The following is an 18,012-nucleotide window of genomic DNA, read 5'->3' as shown; positions in this document are numbered from 1 at the left end:
CGGCAATGCATGATGAATTGGGGCCTTCAGATCTCCGCAGTAGGGGGGAAGGACTTTTATACGACTAGAGTTGCGTAGCTTTCAATGTGAAGGTGGAGGTTTGGGGTTCAAAGGGCCGCCGCACGCAGGTGGAACCCTAATCTTTTTGTCCCATGAGACTTAATCAATGGTGGATTAAACCTCCACCATTGATCCCTCCACTTCTCCGGTGTCACTTATAGTCGAGGGTGCGCCATCGCAGCACGGCCGACGTATGCTTGTCCTTTGTGTGAGACACTGGCCTCTGTAAGTGGGGCTTCCAATAAATAAGAGTAACCCGACCACTGGAGATACAATAGATCTCACTACGAACCTGCGTTTTCTCTGCTTACAGTTTCTAGAGGAAAGAGCGCGATCAGACAGAGAGTTCGAAGCCTGCATTTGCCATGGAAAGCTTTGATTCCTACGTTGGGGGGGAGGAGGATCTTCAGGGAGCGGCCAGCGCTCGCCCCTTTGATGGCGATGGCTACATGGGTTTTGATCCGAGGCTTTCCTCCCAGAGATTTGAAAGTTTCGACACCTTTGGAGGTGAAAATCCGTACATGTCGAGCCAAACTGAAGATCTGGGTTTAGTAGAAGATGAAGAAGGAGAAGATGGATTTTCTGCTGCTAAGCTGGGTAGCAGCAATGGAGCCTTTAACGCACCCCCTGTGTATCAAAGCTCTTTTGATGATGATATCGGTGATGGGCAGCACTCTCCTGCCATGTCCTCTCCTTTTGGACAGAGCTTTGAGTCCAGACTCCACTCCGAGTTCACTCCTGGAAATGAATTTTCCCCATCTGCAGATTCAAATGGCAAGGGTTTTGGCCATATTGATGATGGATTTGGACATGGTGAGGCTGATCCCGTTTTTGTTTATCCACCTCCCAGTGGTTCCCTGAATGGTGGTTCTGTCCTTCCGCCTCTAGAAGAAATGCAGGCTGAAGAAGGCTTCATTTTGCGTGAATGGAAGCGGTAAGCAGAAAAGTTCGTGTTTATTTCTATATAATGTCTGAGATCTCTGTTCTTATCTATTACATCTTGTTGTTCACAACCTCATAACATGCAAAGGAGTTTCATACTCAACAGAGAGTCATGTGGTTCAGATGGGGTTCAAGGGGTCCTGAGTTTTCAATGAAGACAGTGTAATGGAACAGATCGGAAATTATTTGGTTTAACCATGACACACTCTTTTTAACAATTGGTCTGGTTAAGGATCTCCAAACTGCGTGCCGATGTGATGGATGTTTTGGTTTATTGGTAGGTTTTTGGTTCAACACTAAAAGACTATTTCACTATAAACAAAGTGCTTGAGTTTTTACATCTCGTCATTCACCTGTTTTATGTACGTATATTGTATGTGTGTCACTCACATGATGCTGCCTGGTAAACATGCTGCTATGTCTCATAGAAAACCTTTAGACTAGGTAAGCATAGGGTTTGTGTGTTTTGGCACCCTACTAGAATATCAAGGTGCACGATGTCTGTGAGTATGTGCATGTAGGTTGTGCAAATGCAATTTGAAGACAGTTGGCTCAATTTATTGAGTTTATGAGGGATTTAATCTTGAGTGAAGACTTCTATTCTCTAATGGTGACTCATAGATTCCCAAGTGAGCTTTTAAATAAGGGGACGCTAGTTGGACCAAGTGAAGTACACGATTTCTCAGTCAATGGCACATTCAAACTTCCCACATGCCTGGGGCTTTTGAGAGACCAGGCGACCTCTTTGGTGAAAATTTTCAGGAAAAGATCTCCTTGCAATAGCCAGCTGCCAGTCATTGCATTTTGGATGAGAGATTATCATCCTGCATATGCGATTTGTTTGGGGTCAGATCTTTTGTGGAAAAGGTCATCGAATGAGCCAGCTACTCTTGCATTTTTGCAGCAGCAGGTCACCTCTCGTATCTGCTGCATTCAGCCCGTACTAGGTTTGCAAGGTAAGCCAGAAGAAGAAGAAATCCCTTTCCCAGATCAGATCAGTGCTACAGTAGCAGATTAGAGTCTTAGTGAGAGCGGACAGCATGTGCCAAGTGGTCTTTTGGTTGCATCTACATTAATGGTATCATATTGTCACATGAAATCAAGGTACGGTTCTTGTGTGTCACAAAATGATGACGTTTCATGACCAAATTCAATGGAAAGAGCCGTCTAGACTTAGAACCTGGATGCTCAAATCAGGCCCCGCTGTCCGTGAATTGCAGGATTGTACAGACTGATGGCATGGAGTGCTGTTGTGTGGACTGATGACATGGCACATTGTACGGAGATTGTTGATGTGGCCATTTTTACTGTGGGGATGATTTCTGGTGTCAATTGTATGCCGGTGCCAGTCCAGCTTGGAAACAATGATAGCATTGATTGTTCTTCCTCAAAAATTCTTGTTGTATTGGAGTAAATTTGAGATTTTTGCGAGATGAGATTTGGCCTTTGACGAGCATATTCGTTTAGAGGGTGATTTTTGCTCTCTAGTCATCCACCATATCCCTAGATTTGCCTATGCTTGGAGATCTAGATGATAATTCCTCTCGAGGTTAATGAACCGTCCTCTTCGGTTCTTGACCCTTATGCTCCAGAGATGGATGCATGGACTCATGATGATGATGGGTCTTATCATGGTGCAAACGATGAGGAAGAGATACCAGTAGCTCCCTCGGGGCAAACCCGACGACAAGATACCGAAGTGGCTATCGGAGACCTTGCCAAATGTTGCTACCTCAGATTTTCCACCAGATTAGCATGAGGTGGGTACTACTCGATGGTCTCGATGACTTCAAAATGATGAGACAAATGGGAGTTTATTACAGGTGAACTATGCCTTGATGTTCTGAGTGGCAAAGGACAGAGAACCTTTTACAGATGATGAGGCCCTTTTTCAACTAAAGTGGAGGGAAGCCATGTAGAAAGAGCTTGATTCCATAACACGTGGGAGTTGGTTCTACGGCCACCAAAGCGAAAGATCATTGGTGTCAAAAAGGTATTTGGATAACCACAAGGCATGACTCGTTGCCAATGGCTTTTCTCAGAGATTGGGTATGGACTATGACGAGACCTTTGCACTGACTGCGAGGATGGCGACTATTTGGATAGTTTTTCCTCTAGTGGCTCATCCTCGATGGCCCCGTGTTTGAGATGGATGTGAAGTATGCCTTTCTCAACAGCGACTTAGAGGAGGAGGTACATGTGGAGCACCCTCCAAGATTCTCAGTTTTTAGGATTGAGCGACAAAGTTTACAGGTTGCATTGAATGTGATCATTGGTACATTCTTTGGATTGAAAAAAATATGATGTACTCCTGACAATTGCAGGAAAAACACGTCGACACATATTGGCCCGCTCCTCTAAAGAAACATCTAGAAATCTCGTGGACCACATAAAAAGAGATGGGGAGGCAAGATCTCGTACATCGGGATATTTGCTGTATTAAGGTTCATATTCCTGTCCGGTGGTAGCTCGAGTATCTCCCAAGAGCGGATTAGGGAGTGAGGATTTTTGTGGTTGTGCCCGGCCGTATCTGAGATAGACGTACCTGTTCTCGGCGATGCACTCCACGATGTTGCTCACTCGATAGGCCCGCATGAGGCGGGACCCCAGTCGACTACAGGTTACACTTTTCTTTTTCTCATGATCAATTTCATGGAGAAGCAATAAACAGCCTATAGTTGCCTTATCTTCCATAGAGGCATAGTACTGAGCTGTTTGCAGTGCTACATGTGAGTTAGTGTAGATTCAGACGCTACTTTTAGAGATGGGATTTCCCCAGCAGACTATCATTATGTACTCTGACAACAGAGTATAGCCATTGCGAGAAACCGTGTGTTCCATGCTCGGACCAAGCAGATAGAGATACAATACCATTTTGTTCATGAGAAGACCAAGGATGGCTCTATTGGACTAGAGTACATCCTGTCTTCGGATAACCCTGTTGATATCTTTACCAAACCTCTTCTACAGGTGACATTATCCTCTCATGCCAGCTCCCTTGGACTTGTTTCTCGTCCAGGAGCTGAGAGGTGTTAGAGTTGAGATTCCTTGTCACGTGACAAATCCAACCCTATGTGTCCGTGGACAAGCTACAGCATGATCAGGGCTCAGTCAGTCCAGTCAAGTCTAGATTTAGAAGTGATCTGGCACTTTTGTGAGTCTATTCGTAGACCGTGCATGCCCAGTCACTTAGTGTAGATGCATATCCTCTGGTTGCACACAACATGATCATCAGAATTCCCATCAGAATCCATTAGATTCAGTCAGGGGAATTTTCCAGTGCATTTAGCCTATTTTTCCTTATTTTTCCCTATTTTTGGTATTTTTCACTTATTATTTTTAAGTGACTTTCCAACAAAAGTAGGTAGGGCAATTTTGCTAAGTTAATATATAAGCAAACCCAAGTTAGCACTAAATGGCAGAAGAGGCAGCAGGAGCTTCTCTCTCAAGAGGCATCTTCTCAGCAGAACCCGCAGTACCCCCCAACCATGGTGCTACCTCTCCCTGTAGCTAGCGTTTTTGGTTTTCCAGCAGTACCTCTCCAAGCTCTGGCGTTTCAGCATTGCATGTGTCGCCACCAACACCCAGCCCTAGCGTTTTCAACTGTGCATCATCTCCAGCACATCAGATCCCTAGCGTTTTACTAACGCTACAGAGCAGCCTCTACGTTTTTGGTTTTCAGCCATTCCGAAGTAGAAGAACAGCCAACGTTTGGTTTCAGCCCTTTGGCAGTAGAAAGTCAGCGTTTTCAGCAGTGAAGGACAACAGACAATTCAGCCCTAGTTGGTTGCAGATACACCCCATTCTCAGCCCTCGAAAACGCAGCAAAACAGTCATTTTCAACCACCGAAACAGCCCCGAAATTCAGCAGATAGAAGACCACAGATTTCAGCCCTAAAGTCGTCGTCGTCACCACCGTCGTCGTCATTGGCATAGTCCCAAGTTGCATCAGTCCATTGCATACTCATTGTACCACTTGTGCAATCAAAAGTAGACCACTCTCGCCGACGAGAGTGGGGCCTTCAGAGGAGGGTTTTACGTCGTCTTTGGTGTCGTATCTCTCTTCTCTCTCTCTCTCTCTCTCTCTCAGTCCCATACACTTGCACGCACAGTGTCCATTCACTTTGTTCGTGATCATAGCACTTTCCATTAAGAACGGAAGGCTCTTCCTTCCATAAGAACTAACAGGAACCTTGAGCACAGTTCGGAGCACTCATCTTGAGCAAAGCGCAAACAATCATTCCATTGCACCTAACATTCCTATCCGTCGGTGGTAGCTTCAGTATCTTCGAGAAGCAGATTATGGAGTGAGCGCTGTTTTGTGGTTGTGCCGGGCCGTATCCGAGGTAAACGTACCTGTTCTTGACGATGCACTCCACGGTTTTGCTGACTCGGTAGGCTGGCATGAGGCGGGACCCCGTTCCTAGGGTTTCTCGGGGTCAGAGTCTCGAGTGCTTTGTAGTTCTGCTACTAAATATGTGTGTCAGGTCACTTTTAGCGAGTTGACATATTTATTAGCATTTTTAGCCATTTATCAGGATCGTAGGGTTTTGTAGTAGGTCCCAATTGTGGGAATTGCCTATATATGCAACCCACCCCCTTGTACTTTTGGCATGTGTTATCATTGCAGAGCTATAGCGTTTGGACACTCTAGCATTTTCTGCAAGTGTTTCCTATGTGTACGCCTTCACCCTCTCTCTAGCTTTTTTTGTCCACCAACTCTCTCTCTCTCTCTCTCTCTCTCTCTCTCTTCCCCCCCCCCCCCCCCCCCCCCTTGCTAGCGCTACCTCTCCCTTATCGTGTGCACACCCTCTTGGTGTGACATTGCTTGTGGTACGTTCTCGTATTCAATGGGTGGTACGCGCTAGGAGCTTGAGTACGAGGAGGTCCATCGTGATAGATCCGAGATCTATTGGTTGCCCGGTTCAGAGAGGAGGTTTGCTCGCGGTTGCAGACAAATTCATCACCCGATTCACCCTTTTCCGTTGCACCTTTGACATGCTGGTGATGCAATACGTGTGCAAGAGTCAAACTTCTCACCAAATTGAGGAGACTTACTCTCTTGCTCACCCCCAATATTGTTGTTGTAAGAGGCACCTATGAGTGGATTTCCAAAGATTTCAAGGGTTGTAGAACTGGTCTATCCTCAACATTGTAGGCTATTCCTAAGCGGTCTTTGATTGCTTGTCCTACTCTGTCTGTCTATCTAGTTGCTCTGGAACATTCTCTCGATCCTACTCTGTATCCTCTCCTCGGGAAGTCTGTCTGGGGGCTACGTTTGGTCATCCATCCTCTGTCTCACTATCCATTTGTAAATAAGAATAGGCTTTGCCTTGCTTTGTCTACCTATTTTTCTTTGTCTTTGTTTCTATGTCTGATCAACAGTGCGTTGCTACAACTGACTTTGACGCCTTTGATCTCTATCAAGCTCTCGTGCAGGGCCTTGCTACTGTGCAGAACTCTGTTGGTCAGCTGTGGCTATGAGGGCCGTTCCCTCTTGCGACCAGTCTGTCTTTGTTGTCGCCCTCTAGGGAAATCCTCACCAGATGCCCCATTTCATGATATCGAAGTCATTGATTTAGTCAGCTCGTAAGCACAATCCTCTGCGAGTATAACACCCCTTTCCATTAAGTGATGGTATTTGGAAACTCTGTGGAAGGTTTGGTAGCCACCTTAATAGATGGCACAAATGTCAAGATTTGTACTGAGGAGATAAATGGTATGCAAAAAATAGAATCCATCTACCTCAACATGTCTGGCAACCAAAACTATGCAAATAGGTCTAGACAAGCAATTTTTACAAGATACTTGGGATTTGACGCCTCCCCTTCAAAGCAGCTAAAGTAAAATCCTTATACCGCGGATGCAAGAAAATCGATCTCTCTCCAAAAGTGAGAGGAGTGCGATTGACGACCCTTGAGGCAAGCCCTTGTGATGATTAAATAGCAATGAAAGTACTGTGCCCAAAACGATGATATTCTCTATTGAGCCTTTATCCGAAGAGGCTAAAGAATTGTGAGCCACTCTCGAGTTTTTACCCGAGTGTAGGAACAACCGACTAGGTGGCTGACAACGCCTCTGCGAGAGAGAGCCTCAAAATCATCACCAATCTTGTGCTCTAGATCCTTTGAGATGACAAATGATAGTGTCATAATCATGGTCACCGCGAAACACTTTTTGGCGGGTCCAAATACGTGAAATGTTTTGTTGATCAAGTGAAACACATGTCATTTGCTAACAACAAACTACCATAGTTTGATGTTTTAGGACCTTTCAACATCCATTTGTACATGTTTCGGGCCCACATTTCACTCCGCTCTATAATCAGACTAAAATGTTTTGTGGTGAAACACCAGGTTTTGAGGGTGAAATGTTTCGCGGTGACACTGCTGGCATAATACCCGAGAGAGTCGAGGTTGTTGAGAAATTGCAAATATCCAACCCTTTCACCACTCACTCTATCCCAACCCTATCCCTTGCGAGATGGCGAACTGTAGCAGGTCACCACCAAGGCTTCGCTAGTTGGAGCCAAAATAGCTGATGTGGCCTAGTGCGAGGGAGGGGACGACAACTGAGGGTGATCGGGAGAACTAGTGATGCTACAGTTGCTTGTTGTGAGAGTGTGGCAACATTGCTCTCTCTCTACAAATCATCACGTCCTCTGTTGATCAACACAACACTTTTCTCCAGTTTACTAAAAAAAGTATGGCGAGCTACACTAAAAGTGAGCAGGAGTGCTAAAAGTGGACAGATTTGTAGAGAACGAAGATGACGATTGGTGAGGACTCAAGTTATGGCAGTCCGGTTGTAGAGTCTATTCAGCAGCTGTCATAATGGTTACCGGCATTGATAGGGGAGCCCCACGCTCTATAAACAAAACTCCCTGTGCGAGGGACATGTGTAACAGACTTGGACACTCCAAGTCAAGAATCTACCGCGACAACACCAAATAACCACTTCAAAACACTTCTAAGTTCACAATTTTACAATTGATTCACGCTGGACCGGCGGAGTTCCGTGCCTAGAGATATTGGCCCCAAAGACTGGCGCCCCATTTCTTTTCGTATTAATCTGAGTTCAAAGTACAAGAGTGCGGGCAGGCGCTCACACTCAGACTCTGCGTCTAGATGCTCTGAGTCGTGAGAGGCCTACCTGCATATTTAAAGAGTACAAGCGATGCTAAAAAGTAAAAATCAAAACCCCTCATAAAAATAAAGCAAAGGCTCTTTCTCTCTCTTGCTTGTAAAATAAAGCAAAAGAAGTTCTCTCTCTCTCTCTCTCTCTCTCTCTCTCTCTCTCTCTCGCGTAGAAAAAGCAACCAAAGCTGCGTAGCCAAAAAACTATCCCATCTCCGCACGTTGCTGCCATGTCAGCAATGTCCGTACACTTGCCCGCCATTTGCGGAAACTGTCGTACAACTTACCACGTCAGCATTCCAACTTGTTTTCGGGTTTTTTTGCAGCCAACCAGCCATGTCACCATTTCTTGCCAGAGGGTGTGTGTATGGGCAGCCACAAAAAAACATTGCGAATCGTGCAAGTATTCTGGCAGCTTCAGTCCAAAGGAGATATCATTCATCTTTTCGGAAAACGTGGAAAGGTCCACACTATGTCATGCTAAGCTTACAAAGAAGCCGCTCCTTTCCCCTTTGTTTTCTTTCTCGGCGTGCCTTGCCATAATGTAAGAGCACCCAATCCTTCTCCTTCAATTTCAAATCGTGACAATGGCGATCTGTTGCCTTTTTCTGTCTTTCCTGAAATTTCTGCAAAGCCTTTCGGACCAAGTCCCTCGTGAACTGGTCGGCTTCAAAGAAAAATTTTATCTTTCGCGCTAAGGAAGGGTATAACCTTCGTAGCAAATTCATTTTTTTTTTCTCAAATGGCATCTTCCCCATCAAAGAGTCAAACGTGTTTCTGTAGGCATATTCCACCAAAGGTAAAAACCTTTCCCAAGTAATCTTCTGATCCAACCAAGAAGACTTCAACAAAGCTAGTACCACTGAATCAGAGATTGCTTGTCAGTCTGCAGGTGGAATGATGATGAGAATTGCAACCGCGTGCCTATGTTCTCCCAAATAGCTGTTCAAAACAAACTCCTGAACCTGGGGTCCTGTGGGAGACAATCGTCTCAGTCATGCCATGTAATCTGAAGACCTGGGCAATAAACAATCGTGCCCACACTGTGTTCTTGGGAGATGAAATCCATTGCAATACTTTCCCAGGGCGGGTGGGTATGGGTAAGAAGGTTGTAACTATCCTTGTGCTTTATGCCCGTCAAACTTGACCTTCTGCCATACCAAGCAACTGTGCACAAACTCGTCCACATTCTTCTTGAGTCTCGGCCAAAAGACGTCTCTCTCTACCCCTTCAAGGTGGTAGCAATGCCGCGGTGACCCGTAAAAGGCGGACAGTGGCATTCGGTTAGAACCTTTTTCCTCAACAGCTGTGTAACGCACAACATGGTTTTCTTCATCAAGTAGCCATCCCGAATGGAATAATCCGCTACTATCTCCCCTATTCGTATTCAACTGAATACATTTGCAAAATCGGTTCTGTGGCGTACTGATCGACCATATCCTCGAAGTTCCTATGATGTATCGCGGAAACAGCCAAAACCAACGGCTTTCGGGACAAAGTATTTGCCACCAATTTCTTCTGTACCTGCACATGGACAATCCGGAAGTAAATCGTGACAAGATGTTTGCCCACCGCATCTGCTTTTTCTGATAGCTGCTTTCGTGACAAGTAGCGTAAACTCGCATCATCTGTGAAAACCGTAAAATCGGCTCCTAGTAGGTAATGTTGCCACTGAATAAGAGCATGGATAGCCGCCAAAAGCTCTTTCTCACAAATTTCTGTTGTCAATTCTAGCCTTGAGAACAATCGGCTCTCGTAGGCAATGACATTGGCCTTCTTGCATTAAGACCGCATCCAGACTACGACCACAAGTATCACAATATACTTCAAACGACTTCTTTAAGTTCGGCAAAGTCAAAACTGGTCCCGTAGTCAATTTCTCTTTCAAAGTCTGAAAGGCAGTCACCTTTGTGGGTCCCCCACGAGAAAAGGACTTCTTTTTGTGTCAAGATATGCAAAGGGGAAGCAACCTCTGCAAACTTTCGAATGAACCGCTTGTAGTACGAACACAGTCCCAAGAAGCTTCTAACTTCATGGACATTCTTTAAATCGGGCCTATCTTGGCCGGATCCATTTGCACTCCTGCTCTGTTGAGACCATGTGTCCCAAAAAAGTGTATCTCTGGTAGGAAAAATTCACTTTTTTTTTTGCATTAATCACTAACTTGTGATTTCGTGCCTGAAAGACCTGAAGCAGATGATCTCGATGTTCTGTCTCATTCTTGGAGAAAACAATGATATCGTCAAAGGAAGTGCCGACAAATAGCATATACTCTCGAAAATCCTGTCCATCATCTGGTTAAATGTCGCAAGAGCATTGATTAAGCCAAAAGGCATCACCAAAAACTCAAATAACCCAAAAGTCGTCCGAAAAGCTATCTTGTAGACATCTCACGGCACGATTCTGATCTGATGATATCCACTCTTCAAATCAATCCTACTAAAGCACGAGGATCCCTGTAATCTGTCGAGTATATCATCGATCCTAGGAATCAGAAATCTGTTCTTGATGGTGATTTTGTTGAGAGCTCTATAATTGATGCAGATTCGCCAAGATCCATCTTTCTTCAAAACCAACAACACTGGAGAACAATACGGTGAAGTACTAGGGTGGACAAGACCTTTTTCCAAGAGGTCTTTCACTTGGTTCATAATCTCTTCGTTCTAGGCTCGGCTCACACGGTAAGGTGGCCGGTTTGGTGGTGTGCTTCCAGGTATCAGATCGATAGTAGGACGAGCGGATGGTAACTCGCTTGGCAAGCCCTCTGAAAAGCAATCGGCATGAGTGTGGAGAAAATCTTGGCGTTCTTTTGTTCAGGTCATAACATATTCGACCTTTATCCATCGTTCAGTTCTCTCCCCAAAAAAGTGAGTAAAAGAAACTGAAGTTCATCAAGTACAATCTCTGAGCCCTTCATTTGTCAAAGTCGCTTTCTCGGCCCGGTAATCAACCACTGCGTTGTTGTTGTGGTACCAAGGGAACTCGAGGAGAACGTCACAACCTTCCAAGGCAAATACGTAAAACTCCTCGTGCCCTAAACACCCTTGTCATTGCAAATGAAGTTTGCCAATGCTCGGTGTAATGGCAATATCCCGTCCGGGTGCCACTCGAACTACCTCCGCCTGCGGCCTCAGCCTATCGGGCGTAATTCCAAATCAAGCCGCCAATTCCAAGTGAAAAGAAGTTGGCCTTGGCTCCTTCAAAAGAGCTCCCCGATTTTTCACTTTGCCCCAAAAGCGGCAGTTTGCACTTTCATTCATTTGATTCGGTTCAGGCCCCACGCAATGTGGTACCAGTTCTGCTTTTTATCTGCCTTTTCTGCCATGTCTCTCAGCTGTTTTAGAAGTTTCTTCATCCTATACATTCGGTGCCTTGTTAGGGCACTTCGCGGAGATATGCCCAGTTTTTCCGCATTCAAAGCACTTCCCCTCGATGAAGCGAGCTCGGTCCTGAGGAGTAAGCCTGGGTCGTGCATCTTTCTTTTCTGAGTTGCTTTTTCTCTTTCTACTTTCATTCGTCGAAGTTTGTTCAGCTCTTTGTGTCATGATCTCATCGGTGGGGTAGGTCAGGTGTAACAGACTTGGACACTCCAAGTCCAGAATCAATCACGACAGCACCAAATAACCACTTCAAAACAATTCACAGATTCCAATAGATTTGCACTGGCTCGGCGGCGTTCCGTGCCTAGAGATATTGGCCCCAAAGACTGGTGCCCCTTTCGGCATTTCTTTATGTATTAAATCAATGTCAAAGTACAAGAGAGCGGTTAGGGTTTCACTCTCTCAGACTCTGCGTCCAGATGCTCTGCAGAGTGAGCCCTCACCGCTTATTTAAAGTTTACAAGGGATGCCAAAAGCAGAGCCCCAAAAGCTTGAGTTAAAAGCAAAAATTCTCTCTCTATCTCACACAAACCCTCTCTTGAGTTTGTAAAATAAAGCAAGCAATTCTCTCTCTCTCAAGCTCCAAATTGCGTCGCCCAAATCTGCTTTTTTCAACGCCGTAAAATCCAAAAGTCTGTATTGCTGCCACGTGGCATTTCTGCCGCTTGTTTTAGGGTTTTCAGCCACATTTAGGGTTTCAGCCAGTAGTTAGGGTTATGGTTTCTAGAAATTAGGGTTTTTGTAGATTAGTGTTTTTGGCAGAAATTAGGGTTTGCAGGTTTTAGGGTTTCTGCTCTCGGTAGCCACGTCATCACTTTGTGACATCAGACTGCCAGAGTGAATGGCAAAACCCCGTTTCGCGTGACTCATCAACTCCTGAATGGAAGCTGACTTCTGTTCTAAGCAGTGATCTCGGATCTCTGTAGGTAGACCCAAGGTAAACCGCTCAATCTGCTCCTTGAACGAGATCTTCTTAAATGAAGAGGCCGGTAGAAAAGAGCTCCAGAATCTCTTGCAATAAGCATCCACTGTATCTTTCTTGGTCATCCGAAGATGGTTCCAAGCAGCTCGTATATCGCGTTCATACTCTTGAGTCAGCCAAGAAGAAATAAAAAGCTTCTTAAATTTCAGCCATTTAACTGGCGCAGTCTTGTTTAAAAGAAGCGTGGACCACCAAGTTCGAGCATTCCCCTTAAAGCAAGAGGCAGCTCTCCGAATCTTAGAGTGCTCTGAGTAGTGTCCTCCAGCGAAAGCGATGTCAAACTGCTGTACAAACGACAAAGCCTTCAAAGCATCACTATATCCCGAAAACGTGTCAAATTTAATTGACTGTCCACCTTCCTTAAACTCTCGGACTTTCTTGCTTTTGTCTTTGAGAAAGTCATACTGGTTGGCTTTATAAAAATTCTTCTTCTTTGCATAAAAGTTGCTTTCGTCAGAGTCTGAACTGTCTGTAGACGAGTTCTCTGTAGAACTGTCACTCATTGGGCGAGATTTAGACTTCTTTTGCCTTTTTCTTGCCCTTTCCGAAGCGTTGTTTCTTGCTTCGCTTTTTGCCTTTGGGGTCTTCTTTGCTCGAGTCCGATGAGCTAGAAGAACCGTCAGAAAAAGAAGAAGAAGAAGAATTGGGTACTTCTTCAAAATTGAACACGCTTCTTCTGTTTCTTTGCCTTTTCAAATGTCGAATGACGACCCAAATAACCTGGGAAGTCAGTGCCTTTCTTCTTCTTTTTGCCGTGCTTTTTAGCTTTGTTTTGCGCGTCAAAAAGCTGAGCAATGTGTGCATCAACCACCTCTTCTAATTCCTTCTCTGAATATTTCTTGTGAGCAGAAGGTTTCTTGAGAGCGGGTTTCGGGGGTGGTGGTGTGGTTTTTTGCCACTGTGCATGCACTTTCTGAAAAGAAGTATCGCTCATATATTTTGCAAATTTTGGGTCCTTCGCAAAATTGAGCATCATCTTTGTTGCATCGCCAATCAATTGATAACGCTCCATCTCTCGACGCTCCGCTTGAGTAGGCCGAGGCGGGCCATACTCCTTGCCGGAATCTTCGTTGTGATCCTTTGCTGCATCTCTGGATGCAGAGGGAGTCGACCGATCCTTGCGTGAAGCCATAGGTGCCGCGGAAAAAAGATCGGATTTCCCATAGAAGAGAAATCGGCCGTGCTCTGATACCACTGTTATAGACTTGGACACTCCAAGTCAAGAATCTACCGCGACAGCACCGAATAACCACTTCAAAACAGTTCACAGTTCACAATTGATTCACACTGGCCCAGCGGAGTTCCGTGCCTAGAGATAATGGCCCCAAAGACTGGCGTCCCTTTCGGTATTTCTTTTTGTATTAATCTGAGTTCAAAGTACAAGAGTGCGGGCAGGCGCTCACACTCGGACTCTGCGTCCAGATGCTCTGAGTGGTGAGAGGCCTACCTGCATATTTAAAGAGTACAAGGGATGCTAAAAAGCAGTGCCCCAAAAGCTGGTAAAAATCAAAAGCCCTCATAAAAATAAAGCAAAGGCTCTTTCTCTCTCTTGCTTGTAAAATAAAGCAAAAGAAGTTTTTTCTCTGTCTCAAGCTCTCGTGTAGAAAAAGCAACCAAAGCCAAAAAACTGTCCCATCTCCGCACGCTGCTGCCACGTCAGCAGTATCCGTACACCTGCCTGTGATTTGTCGAAACGCCGTATAGCTTGCTATGTCAGCATTCCAGCTTGTTTTCGGGTTTTTCTGCAGCCAGCCAGCCATGTCACCATTTCTTACTAGAGGGTGTGTGTATGAGCAGCAACGTCACCGAGTTGTGACAATAGGTGTTAGGGAGTGAGGACTGTTTTGCAGCTGTGCCCGGCCAGTGTGGGTAGGTTTCTCATTTTGGGATTTTCCAGCCATGTTTAGCTTGGGTTTTTGGCTTTGTTCCATGGCCATATAGCCTCCTAGAGGCCTGGGATATTTTATCCCAGAGCACTATGGGCATATGGTGCCCTTTATCCCATTTCCCTCATATTTTCCCCTTTATTCCAGGGTCGTGGAGCATGAGGGTTGGGTCGGGCAGCTGGTGGTTGGCCCTATATAGGAGCAGGGGAGGGGTTCACCTCTCTATGCATGCAGTGGAGTCAAGAGGGGGGGCGCCCTTAGGGAGCAACCCTGGCCAGTGTTGGCAGGCAAAGTAGGTTCGTTTTTGGTCAGCCTACCGATCTTTAGATCAGCCCCAGCGTTTTTCATGGGCACCAGTTGCAGTGTTTGGAGATCATCTCTACGGTACGTCTCCTTAGGGCAGCCTTACAGAGGCCTTGTGATCATGCATTGGCAGGGTTTCTCATGCGAGATCCAGATCTAGATCTAGATCTAGCCAGGAGGAGGTGCACTAGATGTATGCTTGCAGAGCATGTTAGAGGCAATACCCACGTGGAGGTCGTGTCAGTGGTCTCATGTGCATGAGTAGTTGGCAATGTCAGTAGCAGTCGCAGTTGTGTGTACCTCGGGTCTATCCATTGGGCATGTCAGTTATATGTGGGAACCCCCCCCCCAACCCATTCACCCTTTTTTATTTTTTGGCAGGCCATTTTTAAAAATTTTCAAGTTTCTTATGCTTGTTTCTATGTCTAATACTTTTTGTTCAGTGCTATACATATCTGAAGGAACTCAGTATGCAGGCCTTGATATTGCTGCATGTGTCTTTTTGTCTTCTTTGGGGGGAGGGGGGGGGGGGGGGGGGGGGGGGTGGAAGCACATGTCAGTGTAGCTAGTGCATATGGTATTGATGGGGATGTATTATCTAGTCAATACTCTGCATGATAGAGCTGATGATTATTTGTCTTGTGGATGGCTACACCTGTAGCTTGCACTTATCTTTGTGGATGAATTTGTGATTTCTCGAATTTGCCTAGATATACAGGTCCAATTATCAAGTATGTTCACGCTGTAAAATTTATGACCGCATTTTCTCTTGGATGCTTATGCAGCCAAAATGCTATTCGCCTAGAGGAGAAAGCTAGACTGGAGAGAGAGCAGCTCTCACAGATCATTGATGCAGCAGATTCTTACAAGGATGGGTTCTATGAGAAAAGGAAAATGCATTGCGAAACCAACAAAAACAACAATCGGGATAAAGAGAAGGTATTCAATGCCTTGACTGACTCTGCCCTTTTGTCGCATCATTGTCATTACTACCGTGTCATGAGTTGCTGTCTGTAAAAATTGGATTCTTATGTTCCCCCCCCCCCCCCCCCCCCCAAACAAATAATCCCTGCCTGATGATAATTTTTTTGACAGGTGTTTCTTGAAAATCTTGTTAACTTTCATGCCACTGCGGACAAGCAGTACTGGAAGGCAGTCGGCGAACTTATTCCTCACGAGCTACCTTCCCTTGAGATGAGATCCAGAGGCAATAAGGATAAGAAAAAGCCCTCTGTTGTGTTCAACCATGGCCCCAAGCCAGGAAAGGTGACAGACCTTACTCGTATGAGGCAGGTCTTGGTGAAGCTGAAGCACAATCCACCTGCTCATATGAAGGCTCCGCCACCCGCACCTCCGGCGGCGGCGGCGGCGCCGGGTGCAGAGGGTTCTGATGTGAAACCTGCTGACCCAGCAGCCACCCCAGCCACAGCAACAGGTCCAGTGGAACCCTTGCAGAAACAAGGGAGCATACCCATTGTTGCTGCAGCTTGAAGGAAATTATGCCACTCTTTCAACTCACTTACCATATGCTCCCTTATTAAGGATGAACTTGCTGGACTTGTCGTTCTTTTTTTTGGAGAGTTTGTTGTAGCTGTTATGGTATCAGTCGCGTTGATATTTATTTGTTAAGGCTGCCTGCATTTTCAAAATACAGATTTTCATGGTTATCCATGTAACTGAGCACATTATACTAGTATATTTATTCATTTAATCTTTGTATGTGGACTTTTTCAGATCGTGTCTTGTGAGGATGGTTAAGCTGGTGGAGGGTGGGCTTTTAGTCCGTAGTTTATTAACGACAATATTGGTAGAACTTACATGGATGCTAAGTGCATTTCAGAGCTGTAAAGGAGTTAGTACTGTGCATGTTCACATGTGTGTGTTTTTGGCTTTCTAACAGAAGCCTTAGAGGACGAGATATTATTTCCATTATCGATTGTACTCCGCTTCTCATGTGAATAATTGAAATCTTCTTTTGTTTAAGCTGTCAATTGATAGGTCTTCTCATTTCACGGCCTTAGATGACTCGACTTTCCTTTGATTTTATTCTTTTAGAACACCAATGTGTACCTTCACCTTGTCTTTTTGTGCAAGGAATAGTCTTTTCGGGAGTGATCAAAAGATTTGCGCGCACAATGTTATGGCGCACGTGGTTTTGAAGAGCTTGAGAATGCTAACATGTATAGATGGATTGCGGGTAGTTTGATCTACTTGACAATCTGACTAGATTTGACTTACAACGTTTGGTTGTAGAATCAGTTGATGATTTTGTTTATTGCACAAGTGCATCTAATATCATGTAAGGTTGTGTGTGTAGGGACCTTTTTGGCCCTACACATTGGTCTTGGTTTCATGAGTACCGCTTGTTGTGGAGTCTTCATGATTTTGTCAAGCTGTTCCCAAAGAAAAGAAATTGCCTATTTGTGAGACTGTAAGCTATGCATTATGACATAAGAGTGCCTGTATTTTCAACTTATAATCTGTGGGAGACGTGATACTCACTTCAACGAATGAAATGCCTTTTTGGCTCGGCTAACTTTGTTGTTGAAGTGGATCTCCCATCTCTGTGTACAGCTTTGGCAGGGAGTCACCTTGGTTTCATCTTGAGTTCAAGTACTAGTTTTTTTGTAGCATCTTGCACATATCCCGTGCGAAGCCATACAAATGTCTGTGAGCCCTACTAGGGTTGCTTGGCCACACACGAAACCATGACCCATTGAAAAACTAAACAAATTTTGCTTTGTCAAAACAATAGAATGCATCGGTAGAAAAAAAAAACTTAGTCCAAGCACAAGATAGAAGCACAAGCATTAGCTCAAGATAGAATAAGCGCTATGTTAATCAAGGTAGACACTAGATACATTACTTGAGAAATATTCAAGCTAGAATAGAATACCTCATTATCAACAATATGTAACCACAAAATAAAACAAGATGAAAGGGTCACAACGGCATTCAAAACAAAGAAACTGAAAAGGATTCATATGAGGCTCTTAAATGAAATAACCCATTTACAAACTCGAAAAGAGAAGGATCCATATGAGGCTCTTGAATGAAAGGACCCATTTACAAACTTGGAAACAAAAGAAGATTGCAATGTTGAATTCAGGCTTATTTTAAAAACTAGTACTTGAGATGGAGTCGGTCCATCTTAAACTATTCAAATTTGTTTAGAACGACAAACACTTCTTTATAGTTTAAATGCATTAAAACAATTTTAATAGGGGAGTGAGGCAAAACCAACTCTCACCACCAAGAGCAAGACCACTACCACTTACGTCACCACGACAAGCACCACACTTGCAAATCTTACGACTTGTGCA

At 44.8% G+C, this 18,012-nt stretch overlaps 1 protein-coding gene across 1 annotated transcript; it reads left to right on the top strand.

The window, feature by feature from the left end:
- The first annotated feature begins 333 nt into the window (after window positions 1-333).
- LOC147419529 (clathrin light chain 1-like) lies at window positions 334-16,408 on the top strand. Its single transcript, XM_086505236.1, has 3 exons — window positions 334-994; window positions 15,475-15,628; window positions 15,785-16,408. Exons 1-3 carry the CDS (start codon window positions 426-428, stop codon window positions 16,178-16,180), a joined length of 1,119 nt encoding a protein of 372 aa, XP_086361362.1. The 5' UTR covers window positions 334-425; the 3' UTR covers window positions 16,181-16,408.
- The last annotated feature ends 1,604 nt before the right edge of the window (window positions 16,409-18,012 follow it).

This window comes from Adiantum capillus-veneris, chromosome 29, assembly GCF_014529385.1.
Source record: "Adiantum capillus-veneris isolate H3 chromosome 29, ASM1452938v2, whole genome shotgun sequence".
In the NCBI taxonomy this organism is placed as follows: domain Eukaryota; kingdom Viridiplantae; phylum Streptophyta; class Polypodiopsida; order Polypodiales; family Pteridaceae; genus Adiantum; species Adiantum capillus-veneris.
The sequence above is the reverse complement of the archived record's forward strand: the minus strand, read 5'-3'. Positions and strand labels throughout refer to the sequence as shown.

Coding starts and splice junctions, on each gene's coding strand:
- LOC147419529 (XM_086505236.1), top strand. CDS start 426: ATGGAAAGCTTTGATTCCTACGTTGGGGGGGAGGAGGATCTTCAGGGA. Junction 995..15,474: donor ATTTTGCGTGAATGGAAGCG/GTAAGCAGAAAA, acceptor ATGCTTATGCAG/CCAAAATGCTATTCGCCTAG. Junction 15,629..15,784: donor ACAATCGGGATAAAGAGAAG/GTATTCAATGCC, acceptor TTTTTTTGACAG/GTGTTTCTTGAAAATCTTGT.